Raw genomic sequence first — 14,356 nt, 5'->3', positions numbered from 1 at the left:
ACTGCTTTGTGAATTTGCTATTAAGCAGAGGATAACCAGGCAACCCAAGGATCATTGGCGCCAACTCTTTGTTAGATGGGTAAAGAAGGAGACATCAGCAGGCCTCTAGTGGAGAGTTAAGCAGAAGCACAGAGCAAGTGTCATGAGTCGACTGTGAGCATGTTTGTTTTCCATGTATTGTATGTTGTACTTAGCCTGTGCTCAGTGAGGGATCCCGAGCTGAATTAGAACAGCACAGCCAAAGGTCAGGACACCATAGTGTAACCCGGCAAAGGATTTGGTCTTCCAGACAGACTCTTTAATCTTTAAGAGACTGGGTCAGGGCGGGGGTCAGGGTGTTTTATGAGCACATACTGATTGTACACGACTCTTTCAGGCCTCATATTTTCTTTTTTTAATAGACTGTTAGAGATCAGCTGCAGAGCCACTTGGTCCCAAAGTGGACATGCATGTGATGTTTATGCACTGTGTTATTGCAGAGGGATTGAGGGACTGATACATGAGAGGATGGAGGGACACAGAAGATAAGCTCTTCCATCTCCACTCTACTGGGAAGAGGGGGGTGGTAGCCGATGTTGTGTAACAGCCTCGGGGTCAGTGGGCTGCTCTTAACCATCAGAATGATCTCATTCTGTCATCGTACTGTGAGAATGCATAAGCGCAGGGCACCACACGTATGCTTCTGTGTTCAAGGTTTGTTTCTTATGATATGCTGCTGCATACCAATGTGATAAATAATGGTGAAATTGTATATACCTCATTGCTTTACAAAGGCTACCACTGCAAGTAGAGCAGTTGCATAACAGTGGTTGAAATCACTATGGCAACAGCAGCCTTTGCTGGGAGTAAAAAAGTGTCATGGCTTTTTGGGCCATGAAAATCACACACTTAATGCATATTATTTACAACTAACCCATTGATCACATATGAGCTCATAAACTCTAATATTGATGCACGTTTTCAGTTAAAACTCACAGTTTGAAATGTCAGAGCCCCAAAAATCAATGGCTCCATTAGTTTGTCTCAGACATGAAGCTATACCAGAGGTCATCAGTGATGCTACATTAATGTGCTTGTTTGTTTCCTAACGTCAACTCATTTCCTTTCATCTCAGCAGTCCACTCATTATCTGAGGAGAATCTAATAACTGTGGAGAACCTTCATTTATTACGCTGTTGAGCGGCTGCTTAGGACTACACAGTCTGTGTCCTGCAATTGAAGGACGGTCAAGAATTTTTTTTATATCACAGATACAATTTCCTCTTGGCTGTTTGGGGTTTGCAACATTTATCTTTGACACTCAGTCATATTGAGACATATCACAACACAAACATGAAGAGGAGCAATGCACAGCTTTTGACGTGTTTGCCTTTTTGGCTGTCTGAGGGCAGAAAACTGTGTGTTTCACACCACATGTAAATCTATTCCTAGTTATCTCAGTGGATGAATAATTGCATTATTCCTGCTTAATTGTCCACAAAATTAGCCAAATTTTGCTAGATAAACTCATCCACATCCATTTCTCCCCCTTTTTTTTAATGAGCCAATAGACACATGATAATGAAAACGATACAAAATTTCAGATATCCCAGACATGTTTCCTTTTTTGGGGGGATTGTAGTTAAAAAGTTGAAAACAGTGAAAAGAACCCCTCTATTTGTGAGCTGTTACTGTGTGATCTCCTGCCTGTTATCCTCAGCGACATGTCTCATTGCATTTGCTCACTGCACGGCCATCTGAGAGGAGTCCCTTTGTCTGTCACGCAATCTGGTTTACAAGCATGCAGTGGATGGTTCAGCCTCAGGCCTGAAAACAGAGTGGGATTTACAACCAGTCTGCAGTGATAAAACTACTCAGTTTCCTCTACTTATAGCCCCAGATGGTCAATTTTACACTTGTTTATAGATTCAATACAATACGTGTTAGTTTTTAATTTTGAAAATGTTTTAGTGGATTTATTTCAAAAAATTGAGAACACAAACATACTGATTAGAAAAGATGCTTAATTGAGTTCACACAGTGGTGACAGGGCCCTCTAATTACATAAACAAGTCAATAATGAAATGAGGGCAAGGAGGAACAGGCAGGCAGTAAACATGTCATCAGGGTAAAAGCGTATGTGCTTTAGTTAGAGCTGTGTGGATTTTATCTCCTGACCTTCTCGAAAATCTGTGAAATATTTGATGATGAAGTTCAGCCACCAATAAGTGTGCATGTTTCAGTGCTCACAGGAAAGGGGTTGTCAGGTCTGTTTTGGTGCAGTGCTTTGATGTAAGGATGCTGTGATGTGGGGGGCTGCTAAATCAGGAACTTTGCCATTACCTGAAGGTTGTGTGTGACTTTGCTGACTTGTTTCCAACTTCACTTTGCGTCTCTCATCCCACTCTGATACTTTCATTTTTTGTTTTGTTGTATTTAAAGTGCATTTCATGTGACTTTGATTTCAACAAGTACAAAAATATCACAATGATCAGTTTCAATTTGTTCGCTGGTTTCAGATTTTTTTCAACTGTTATTCTTTTCCCCCTCATTTCACTAATGTCTAAAATCCTTTCCATAGGTCTAATCTTCACTGATTCAGTAAAAGAAAGTTCCCCTCTGTTACCAGCTGCAGCAATGTGGGGTTCAGTGTCTTACTTCAGTATGTGACTGTGCATGAGTAGGGATTGAACACCCAGGTCTACTCATTTGTGATCTTTTTTAGGTCTAGCTCTCATTTTCTGCCCTAATTAGATTTCCACATAAATTCTTCAAAGCAGGCTAATGTGTCACTCCTACGATATGAGATTGATTAGAAACCAGACTGAGCCTGGGAGCTGTTGGAGGCTTTACTGAGACACAGTGCACCAACATGTTCAAATCAGAAATGTGACGACACAAATATTTAGCTGCCACACCTAGACAACGCAGTCTACCTTGGTTTGGTACATTAATAACTCAAAGCATCAAGCACAAATTACACCAAGGGTGAAGCTGGAGCTGAGGTATTAACATCCACCTGAGAGAAACATGTTCTGAATATTAAGGCATTCAAAATACAACAGTGATAAGAAAATAATCAGCCTGAACCACAGATGGCACTGCTTGTTTGTGCTGATTGGATGACCGAAAATCATCATAACTTTCACTTTCTTGCAAGGGCATCACCTGACATTCAGCAGCAAAGAAAACGAGACAAACCACATTTTCTCAAGAGGAGTGAGACTTTTATAAACAAAAAGAATTTGATGAAAGCGAGAGAGGATAATTATAAACATGAGTCATGATTTGTTTGTTAGAAGTTTTAGAGCTCCTTAAGGGAAAATAGGGGAAATTGAATGAAACTATCCAAATGATAGAAATCTAAAATGTGCATGGGGATGATCTATGAAATAACTAAAAGAATATGATGTAACAAAATCTATCCATGCCATATCCTCATTCCAGCATTAATCTTTGAGTTTATAAAATCCTGCTCCCTCATTCCATCCTGTCCTCTTACACATACAGAGACCAGCTGCCGCAGTGAAACCATGCTGATACTGACAGGAACCAGGACCTGAAAGTTTTACTTCCTCACACTGATGGTTTTCAGAACATTTAATGGCAACATGTTGCGTGCAGTCTCACTCTGCTCGTCTCTTCGCATAAACAGAAAGGATGTACCAGGAGACAAGAGCAAAGTAAAGCCAGGATGTAATTAGAGAGTTACATAACAGTGGCTGAGACGCTGTGGACCAGGCGTCAGGCCTCCAGCTGGCCTCGGGCCCCGGCAGTACTCAAAGCATGCCAGCCAGCTCTGTCAACCTCATTTACACTGACCTCTTAATTTCGATAATGAGCCATCAGAGGCGCAGATTACCACTAAACAAACTCTTTATTCACGGCTCATCCATGAAGGTGAAATAAAAGAAGACTTTCTGCCCTCGTGGATCAGTCCATGGGTGTTACTCTGGCTCACATTTCATTGCCAAGTCTTGATTGGATTAGTCAGGATTATAGCAGTTTTAGCTTAATGTTAGAAAATAGACAGAAACAGTAAGTAGAGAAGCACTGTGAGACAGCGAGTGTGTGTGTGTGTGTGTGTGTGTGTGTGTGTGTGTGTGTGTGTGTGTGTGTGTGTGTGTGTGTGTGTGTGTGTGTGTGTGTGTGTGTGTGTGTGTGTGTGTGTGTGTGTGTGTGTTACAAAAGGAGCCACTGCTCTTCATAGTCTTACATGTTTCAAGACACGCTGAGAATAATTTGTTAGAAAATGAATTTACAAAAAGGGATTATAATTCATCTCTCTTGGTGTCTGTCTAACTGCTGTTTGTTCCCTGACACTGCTGCTTCTTAACATCACAAGCATGAAACATCCACAGTGTGTTTATATAAACCCTCCAATGCATTAACATAATGAATAATTCTTGCATGTAACTGTATTTGTTAACCGCTCAAGACTGATGCTAAAAAAATAGGATTTGGTAATTTTGGATACTCAGTGTACTCAGTCCATGTAAACATAAGAAAGCGACGCTGTTCACTGACTGGTGTCAAGAAGAAAGAGACACTTGTTAGGATTAATGAAGGCTAAAATAAGGTGCATGACACAGATGCACATTAACCCTAAAGCAGTCCACTGACTCTCAGGTAGCCTGGGCCTCTGCAGCCACAGGACTGCAGCACTTCACAGTTTACACAATCACATATGGAGATGAGAAAAAATGTGACTTATCTGGAACATCTGTGAATCAGCTGACCAGACTTTTACTGACATTACTGCAATATAGGTGCATGCATGTTCACACCCATGCTCACCCCTCCTCAGGCAGTCTGTCTGTGTCTCTGCGCAACATCGCTGCGTGGAGAAACGTGTCTGATTTTTTCAGGTGCAGATCAGTATCTTGTTCAAAAAATGTTTGTGGAGACAAAATGGATCCTCATCTATTCTGGGCAAAACTATAAAGGGCATATACTATGGCTGTCATTGACAACAAAGTTAAAAATGTAAAAAACATCTTAAATCAAGCTACAATGAGTCAGAGAGCAAGGATAAAAAAAATGGGCGATTTAAGGAGAGCTCTTTCAATCTGAGCTATAGCTCTAGTATTATTACCTCTGATTTGTTCTATGTTCACAGGGAAACCTCAGACAAATATTGTAATAAACAAAGTCAGAAGACAAATTATTTCCCTCTTGGATAAAAATCCTATAAACTGCAGGTTTATTAATGAATGACTGGAAATATTGTGACTCCAAAGTCTCAAATGTAAAAAAATCTTTTCTTGGCTTCATGTGTCTATGATAAGCATTAATTTGGATTTTTGAACTCCAGCAACCTAATAACCCTATCTAAACACTTTACTTTTCTGTTTGTTGAAAGGTCTGTTTTTGATTTTTCAACCTTTTTAACTCAACTTTTCAATGACAGCAACCCAAAAATTAAACAACATAACATGATAGCCCCATTTGCCCTCGTTCGTATAAATATTTGTTCAAATGTGTAACTTTTTTAAACATTAGCTTTAGGAGAAAAATTAATTTGGCCTTTTTTGTGATGCTACATCAAGATTCAAACAAAGGACAACATCGGAAACACTAGTTCCCCTTTTCCACTCTCTAAGCTGAGCAATATTCCCTCATGGCTTCATTAGACAATCTTATCAACAACTTATGTCACCTTCTCTGAACAACACAAACCACCTGTGCTGGGACAAACACATGGTATTTGTATTCTTTCCACTAATGTTTCCATGACAACGTTTTTCAGCAGCTACTTTCCCTTGACATTTACCATGTCTGGATTGTTATTTTCATCATAAAGACAAAATGTACAGTTTCACCCTGTTATTGTTCCTGTCTGTAGGATTTGGTTCACATTGAAATAAGCCAGACAGGTCTTTCAGATGTAATTTAAAGGATGAATTGAACTATGTGTTATTGTATGAACAATCTAAGCTTATGTGTGTTTTAGCACACAAGGCACGTGGCTGTTTTCCTCTGTTAGTACCATGTAAATGTAGAATGTAAACAGACATGTGGCTCCCTTGACAAAGTTCCAGGTATTTGACAACGATGATATATTGGTGAGATTACATAACAGAGCAGTTCAGACAGACACAGTGCTCTCCTCAGGTGCACACCAAAAACGTGCTCTGAGGGAAAACTGGTCAAGTTTTCACAAGTTATTAAAGAATGTGGACTGACTGGTAAACCGGTCTCTCTGTGCACTCCTGCTTGCTCCCACAGTCCAAAAAAACATGGTCACTAGGTTAATTGGTGATTCTAAATTGCCTGTAGATGTGTGAGTGTGTGGGAAAGGTTCTGGGATAAGTTACAGCCACTGTGACCCTGGACAGGCAAACTGGTAGAATACAAATGAATGACTGGATAAATTAATTGTAGAACAGGGTTTGATATCATTTTTTGGCTCATGAGAAATGATCAGGTTAACAACTGTGCATGAGCAACAACTACTTTGAAGCAAATTTCAAGTTAAGTCAAAAACATCTTCTGAGTGATTTAAATAAACGCTCTGATCTTCCAACTCCTATTTTGTGATACGCTACATGTACTCTAGATCCTGAATGAAGTGAGCCAAGCAGAGCTGGCAGGGGGCTGTGTAGTGTGAGTATGTCTTCACCTTTGTGTTAACTCACAGCTCTGTGCTCATTATGTAACCTCATGAACAAACATCTCTTTATCTGGAGGCAGATGAGCACGCTACCAGCCATTCATCACCTGCGAGTGTCTGCTTCTCTCTTTCCTCTCTCTGTAGCAGCAGCCATACTTTTAAAAGATTTTTGGTCTTTATACATGCTGTTGCTGTGCTGTATTGCAACAAAACAAAGATCTCATATTCTATGATTGTGTTTGTGTATAATTCATGTTTGCACGAAAATTGAATCACTTGTAGCAGCCAGATTCTGGGTCAGTGACCATTTTATTGAATGTGTGCTTTTGCCTGTGCAGTGCTGGTGGCACATTTAGCCACTGACCCATGCTAATTTATCGAACAACAGCATGGCAAAGACTCAAGCTTCCAGTCAACAGCATATCTAATCATTCAAACGCTTTGACCCTAGCGTTATCTATCAATTAACATGCTTTCAAGCATAAAATTTACACATACACACTCAGAAATTCACACTTGCATTCATAAACACATCAGAAACGTGGTGAAGCCGTAACACTGGAACAACACTGAGCTCTAGTGGTGAGAACTACCAGTTGAGTAACAGTATTAGAAAAAACAATGAGCGCTTCATGCAGAAATTTAGTAAACTACTAAAACAACTCAGTCAACTAATTTGTTCATATCCTTTTATGTATTAATTTTTCTATTTCTTGGGACTCTGCAGCCATACTTCTCCTGAAACTCGCAGTACAATAATTCTAACTTCACCCTGGCTATTTGCCTTTAAAAGAAAAAGATTTATGTAAAAAAATTTTACCCTAACAACTTAATGAATCTATTCATATGTGCTTTTTGTGGCGTGCCTCTTTCCTCCAGTACTTTTGCTTCATGCAGGAGTTGGACTACAATTTGAAGTGGGATGGGGTTGGGTGGTATTTGGAGGTTGGGTGGGGTGTTAGAGATATGGATCTATTCCTACTAGTGCTAGAGTTTATAGTGCCAAAGCTACTGCAAAATAACCAATAAATATTTGGTCACAAAAAAAGAAGCGGGGAGGGGATGACTGTTGTTAAATAAGCACAAGATTTCTGTGTCAAACACATGCATCCTGTATGGTTGAGCCAATTTTAGTTTGTTGAGTGGTGGTGTGTGTTTTTGAAGCAGTGAGGGCTGTATTGGTGTCATCAAAAGCAAGCAGAATAGGTTAAATCTCATATCAAAAAAGCACAACAGTCACAGTAGTTTACATTCATCACTAAACTGCTGCTAGCTTTTAACTATTGTTGATGGAAGCCAGTAACTGACTCAAAGGAAATATATACATAAAAGGAGGAAAAAATGATGCTGACATTAGGTATTTGTTTTTTCATTAATCCATTTAAATAAGCAAAATTTAATTTTAAAGTAAGCTTCTCTGCTCACAGTTGTAGGAAAACACTGAATGTAAAGGTCACCAAATACACCTGAAATCGACCTAGCATTCTTCATGTTGACAAAATATCAAGAGTCATGTCGGCTAAAAGAAAAGAGACTCCTATGTATTTCTGGAGACTTGTATGTACAGTGCTTAACAAATTTATTAGACCAACACTCATTGTAAGGTGTTAGCCACCATTGCCCTAAATTAACAATACATATTATTGTAAATTATATGCAGACCATCCATAAGGTCTGCATACAATTATAATCTTTTATCCTGAGAATCTTGCTCAAGCGATCAGCATCTTATTAGGTGGCATACATTATACATAATACATTATAAGTAGCTTACATAATACATTAACAAGGTTTTGTAAATAGAATGTGCTAATTCCTCAATCATGAATAAACTTTATGTATGGAAGAAACGTATGAAAAGTTGTAAGGAATATAGACTTTTCTAGAATATTCATTAATCACTCCAGTTTTTAAAATGGTTAAAGAGGAGCAAAAAAAAATGTTTAATTTCCAGAGACTGTAAAAATTAAATGTACGTACAAAGGAAACGTGCGTTTCATATTACATTTTTTCCCCTTAAATCCATTTGGATATAATACTGGGCTGATTGGCGGTCTTTCACTGGGGGGCGGTATGTTGTTACAGTTCAAACCACAGCTGCTGATCAGTCCAGGCCAGAGCGCCCTCTGGAGGATGGGAGAGCACTGTGTTACAAGTTGTAAAATTAGCAAGGTTTACCACTGAAACTGTGCTTTTTTGATTTCCCTAGGTTTTTTTAGTTAGTAAGGATAAATAATCTTGAATATGGGGGCGTTCGCTACCTGCAGTGTGTAGTACGCTGGCTCTGATGTGTCCTCAGAGAAGTGACGTGTGATAGCGGCTTGACTGGTGACGTGTCTCTCCTGCTCTCTCTTTTCTGACGGAGCGGCTGGATGGAGCCACACTGACTTCACTGAGCACTCAAACTGGTACCAGTAACACGGCAGGAGTCGGTCTAGGGACACCATGGGAAGTATGTAACAGTCTCTTCTTGTCTACATGAGTCGGTGGATCATTTAAAAACATGCTAGGTTGTCTTTATGTCAAACAGTAATGCGGGTAAAGCGGTCGTCCGCAAGCTAATTGGCTAATCCTGGGTTGGTAACTTGGCAACTCGCTGCTAGCTTATAACGGGAGCTCATATTTTTCTGCGGTTTTATTTCCTCTTGCTATATATTTTTTGCTTTGCTTTAATTTTTTCAACTTTACAGATCTATGTCTAACTAGCTGTCTTTGATTTTCAAAGAAGCGTTTAACTTCCTCTTTCAGAGTGACTGATCACTTGCTCTGAGATTGAAAGGTTGTTAGCATCAGGCTAGCGCTTGCTATAGGATCTATCGCTCGTTTATAGTTTGCTGGTGTTTGTGTAGTTTTTCGTTTGTATCTGTTAGATTATTGCGGTAAAAGTGTAATGGCATGTTGACTGACAATAAAGTCTTCAGTAATAAATGTTTAACCGTCTGCTGTCAAAGTCAGTCTCACTGATTGACACAGCTGATCAACAACTAGACAGTTAAGCCAGCAGCGAAGTCAAAGGCACGTTAGATCAGCTTCAATCAACAAATAACAATACCTCAAACTTTTTTCTTGATTATTTTGTCATTTCCAATCACTAGCTGTCAAATACTTTAGTGACCAGTTGGCAGCTGTTTAACTGGTGGATAGTGATGACGTAGCATCAAAGCTAGCATTGTACGTGATGAAAAATACTTAATGATATTCAGAGAAGGGCTGCAAAAATATTAATTTGACCTGCCTGTCAGGATTGTTTCATAATTTAACCTGTGCATTTGTTTCTACAGTTAAATTTTTAGAGGTCATCAAGCCCTTCTGTGCAGTCTTGCCAGAAATTCAGAAACCAGAAAGAAAGGTAAGTCAAGGCCTGCCGATCTGTGTTTTAAAGATGCTTTGTTCCTGTATTTCATAGTGGAAACTTAAGTGACATCTGGTCCTATTTCAATCCTTGCAGATTCAATTTAGAGAAAAAGTACTATGGACCGCCATCACACTTTTCATCTTCTTGGTGTGCTGCCAGGTTAGTATCCATAACTAGACAAAAATAACAAGAATCTCTGTTTGTTGCTGTGTTTTGTGACAACTTTTATTTCTCTTTCTTAAATGCAGATTCCTCTTTTTGGCATCATGTCTTCAGATTCAGCAGATCCCTTCTACTGGATGAGAGTAATCCTGGCTTCCAACAGAGGTGCTTAAACCATGCATGATCAACAGGCTTTACTACAGATTTTTTGTCTTTTTGATCAACCATACCTTATCTCATTGTCATGTGATAAGTCAAAGGTCAACAGTCAAGAACCCAAATGCACTATTTGAGTTACTGTTGCCATTGTTGTACTAACTGAGGCTTGCAGTGTCAGTGATTTTGATTAATGTGTCCTTTAGGTACTCTGATGGAGCTGGGCATCTCACCCATAGTCACATCAGGCCTGATCATGCAGCTGCTGGCTGGTGCCAAGATCATTGAGGTGGGAGACACTCCCAAAGACAGAGCCCTCTTCAATGGAGCTCAGAAATGTAGGTCTATTACTTTCTACAGTTATTTTTAGAACAGCTGTACTTTTGATTTTTTTTTTTTCAAACCTGCAATGAGTGCAGCACAGCCAGTGATATAAGAAGTCTCTTTCTGCAAGACTGCAAATTGAACATCTTTTCCTCTTCTGTTTATTCAGTGTTTGGAATGATCATCACCATTGGACAGGCCATTGTATATGTTATGACTGGCATGTATGGAGACCCCTCAGAGATGGGTGCTGGCATATGCTTGCTCATCATCATTCAGGTGAATAAAATGTCCTGCTCTCCTCTGGTCAAAACTTCAGAAACATTCTGAGAAGACGTGTTTGGTCTACAAAGTGTGACAAAAATGTGTGTATTTTAGGATACATTATAGATATACTTACAGCTAACAATCATGAAGCCCTTCAGAGTTGACTGAATAAGTCATTGTGTACCTCAATATAACAGGCAGATATCAGTAAATTGGTTGTGATTTCAACGGTTTCAACAGCTGTTTCCCATTTTCAGTTAACTCAATACATCCACCTATTTGTGTTTTCAGCTCTTTGTTGCTGGTCTTATTGTCTTGCTGTTGGATGAGCTGCTTCAGAAGGGCTATGGTTTGGGCTCTGGTATCTCTCTCTTCATCGCAACCAATATCTGCGAGACGATTGTGTGGAAAGCTTTCAGCCCCACCACTGTCAACACAGGAAGAGGTATGGGCACTGATGTATAATGTACCTTGGTTTTATTTCTGTTTTGAGCCTGCTATAATGTCTTTCCTTTTTACCCTATTCTCTACCCAGGTACTGAGTTTGAGGGGGCTATCATTGCTCTTTTCCATCTTTTGGCTACCCGCACAGACAAGGTGCGCGCCCTGAGAGAGGCCTTCTATAGGCAGAACTTGCCTAACCTCATGAACCTGATTGCAACAGTCTTTGTTTTTGCAGTGGTCATATACTTCCAGGTGAGTTGGTATTTCGACTAACTTCAGGCCAGTTTCTTTTCTGATTTAATCAGACTGAAATAGTTTAGGCTGAAAGTGTTCAACAAAAACTAACAAACTGGCACACTTTGCTTCTCCAGGGTTTCAGAGTGGACCTGCCCATCAAGTCTGCACGCTACCGCGGCCAGTACAACACCTACCCCATCAAACTTTTCTACACCTCCAACATCCCCATCATCCTGCAGTCCGCCCTGGTCTCCAATCTCTACGTGATTTCACAGATGCTCTCAACACGATTCAGTGGCAACTTCTTAGTCAACCTCCTGGGGACGTGGTCTGTAAGTGTATTAGGTTTCACCGTCTTCTGTCACATCAAGCACAAAGACCCGAATGTAAATGAAGGGTTTTAGGTTGAGGCTGCAGTAATCTTTGATATTTTGTGCACAAGGCAGCAGCATACTCATTAAATCTTCTACTCAATCAGGATGCTACCAGTGGTGGTCCAGCTCGGGCCTACCCAGTGGGTGGTCTCTGCTACTACCTTTCCCCTCCGGAGTCGTTTGGTTCGGTTTTAGATGACCCAGTTCACGCTGTTATCTACATTGTCTTCATGCTGGGTTCCTGTGCCTTCTTCTCCAAGACCTGGATTGAGGTCTCAGGATCCTCTGCTAAAGATGTAAGGCTTTGAGTATAATCCAGTAGATTATTGTGTGGCTTGTGTTGCATCAAACTTAACCTGTGCTAACCTGTGTACCAATTATTTTGTGCAACAGGTGGCGAAGCAGCTGAAGGAGCAGCAGATGGTAATGAGGGGACACAGAGAGACATCTATGGTGCATGAGCTTAACAGGTACAAAGATGCCCAGCAGATGAATGCTTAAAGTCTATGTTTGTTACTGTCAGCGATAGGATGCTTTACTTTTTAGTTTCTAATCTTTTTTATTCTGTTGGCAGGTACATCCCCACAGCTGCTGCCTTTGGTGGCCTCTGCATAGGAGGCCTCTCAGTTATGGCTGATTTTCTGGGTGCCATTGGTTCGGGTACAGGAATCCTCTTGGCTGTGACCATCATCTACCAGTACTTTGAGATTTTTGTAAAGGAGCAAAGCGAAGTGGGCAGCATGGGAGCGCTGCTCTTCTAAAAAATACCAACCGTATGACACATCAGACAAAAATCATGCAACCCTCAACATTTTTTTATTTTGGATTTTTTGCAGTGTACACAATCAGTACATTTCGCAGCTGGGATAACTTATCTGCATCACCTTTGTTTTCCACCTTATGCCTCCAGCCTGTGAATGCTAAAGACACTGTGTAGATTCCTTCCAGAGTCGACCATGGTATCATGTCTTCACAGTTTCTTTACTCCAGTATCCACAACCAATCTATCTGCAGGCTGCCTATGTCCCAAATGACTGTCTTCATCAGCTGAGGAATGCATAAAAGCACACAAGTTTATGTTGCTGTCTTTAACTTACCTCAGGCATAGCTCTTGCAGCATGTTCAAGGAACACTAAGACAGCATCACCGTGCGCTAATTTCTAAGCTGAAAGTGCTGTGCCTGGACATTTGGAAGGAGTTGAAGGAAAGCCATGTCATGTCACAGATAGCAATCATGCTTTCTAGGGGCCTATGGTAGGGTGCAAATGTATTAATGAAATATGCTTGTATTCTTTAAAGGTTTCTGGTATTCGCAGATGCTGTAGGTGGTTTTATTTTACTTTTTTGTGACATTTTAAACAATGGACTATGTTTATATTCACTCTGGTCTTATGTATGGCTTAGTGTTTGGCCACTGTCTCAAGGTCCTCAAAGGAAATTGTCTGTGTCGTCATGCTCTTTTTTCCCCCCAGACTGAATCGCTGCTCAATACTGCCGAGATGGTTGGGATGAGGGTGGGTTTGATAGGGATGAAAAGGGGTTTCTTTTTGGTTTTTACTTTATGTAACAGACATAATTGTGTTATTAAAAAAACAGATTTTGTTTTTCCAACACACTTGTATTTTGATTCCCATTGTCTGCTTCTTTAGCTTTTAAGGAGACTACAGGATGGTATTTATTAGCCAAGTAATGAAGACCAATTAGTGCCACATCACAGAGTAGAGGGTTAATTTAAGATCTGCAGCACTTGGCCTTTACATAGTTATAAACCTGTGGTATTGGCTCCGTCACTTTGACATCAAATTGGATAAGTTTGCCTTATGTCTTCACATTTAGTTGCTGTACTGTGTGTTTGTTACTAAACTTCCACAAGGGGTCACTCACGGTGAGTTTTATGACCGATTTGAGCTTAATATTAAACCTATGTAGAAAAAGGAGTTTCTTGTGCTCTGAGTGCACACAGAAACTCAACTGCCAGGAATCATTTAACTATTCAAAACTTAAACTGCATGAATGCTCTACAACGTCATTAAATTGAGTTAAATATAGGCAGAAAACACGTTATTTTGGTGATGAATTACTTCGTTTTTTAAATACCTATTTTTTGGAATGTATTTATCCTATGAAGTCTACTTAAAAACTTACATTTAAAGGGCGTATTGGCATATTAACAACATTTTTGAAAATTTTGTGACCAAAACAAAATGTTTTTTTTTTTTTTTTTTCCCAAACTATGATTCAGTCCTTTTTTACAGAGCACCAAGTCACAAAGGTTACCTTGAGGCTAAGGGCGCTTTCTCAAAACACTGAGAATAAAGAAAGGAAAGGAAAACTTCCCTAGGGCAGAAAACTTGAACAAGTATGTAACCGATGAAAAATAATCCCTGAAAAGGCTACTTTTAGCTGCCCTGAATCTATTTCCGTGTTGACCCTTATCAGCCCTCT

The 14,356-nt window shown here is 39.9% G+C and overlaps 1 protein-coding gene across 1 annotated transcript; it reads left to right on the top strand.

Annotated features, from left to right (window-relative positions):
• The first annotated feature begins 8,886 nt into the window (after window positions 1-8,886).
• sec61a1a (SEC61 translocon subunit alpha 1a) lies at window positions 8,887-13,485 on the top strand. Its single transcript, XM_074677723.1, has 12 exons — window positions 8,887-9,044; window positions 9,874-9,941; window positions 10,041-10,106; window positions 10,196-10,274; window positions 10,472-10,603; window positions 10,759-10,868; window positions 11,148-11,301; window positions 11,392-11,552; window positions 11,672-11,869; window positions 12,016-12,207; window positions 12,305-12,381; window positions 12,486-13,485. Exons 1-12 carry the CDS (start codon window positions 9,038-9,040, stop codon window positions 12,670-12,672), a joined length of 1,431 nt encoding a protein of 476 aa, XP_074533824.1. The 5' UTR covers window positions 8,887-9,037; the 3' UTR covers window positions 12,673-13,485.
• The last annotated feature ends 871 nt before the right edge of the window (window positions 13,486-14,356 follow it).

The sequence above is a fragment of the Halichoeres trimaculatus genome, unplaced genomic scaffold (genome assembly GCF_033239565.1).
Source record: "Halichoeres trimaculatus isolate MK-OKI-2021-1 unplaced genomic scaffold, fHalTri1.1 fHalTri1_scaffold_1, whole genome shotgun sequence".
Taxonomy (NCBI): domain Eukaryota; kingdom Metazoa; phylum Chordata; class Actinopteri; order Labriformes; family Labridae; genus Halichoeres; species Halichoeres trimaculatus.
The sequence above is the reverse complement of the archived record's forward strand: the minus strand, read 5'-3'. Positions and strand labels throughout refer to the sequence as shown.

What these genes read in the sequence shown, in the direction of transcription:
- sec61a1a (XM_074677723.1), top strand. An exon ending in CACTGTCAACACAGGAAGAG is followed by an intron (nt 11,302 to 11,391) that starts GTATGGGCACTG and finishes TTCTCTACCCAG; the next exon opens with GTACTGAGTTTGAGGGGGCT. An exon ending in ATGGTGCATGAGCTTAACAG is followed by an intron (nt 12,382 to 12,485) that starts GTACAAAGATGC and finishes TTCTGTTGGCAG; the next exon opens with GTACATCCCCACAGCTGCTG.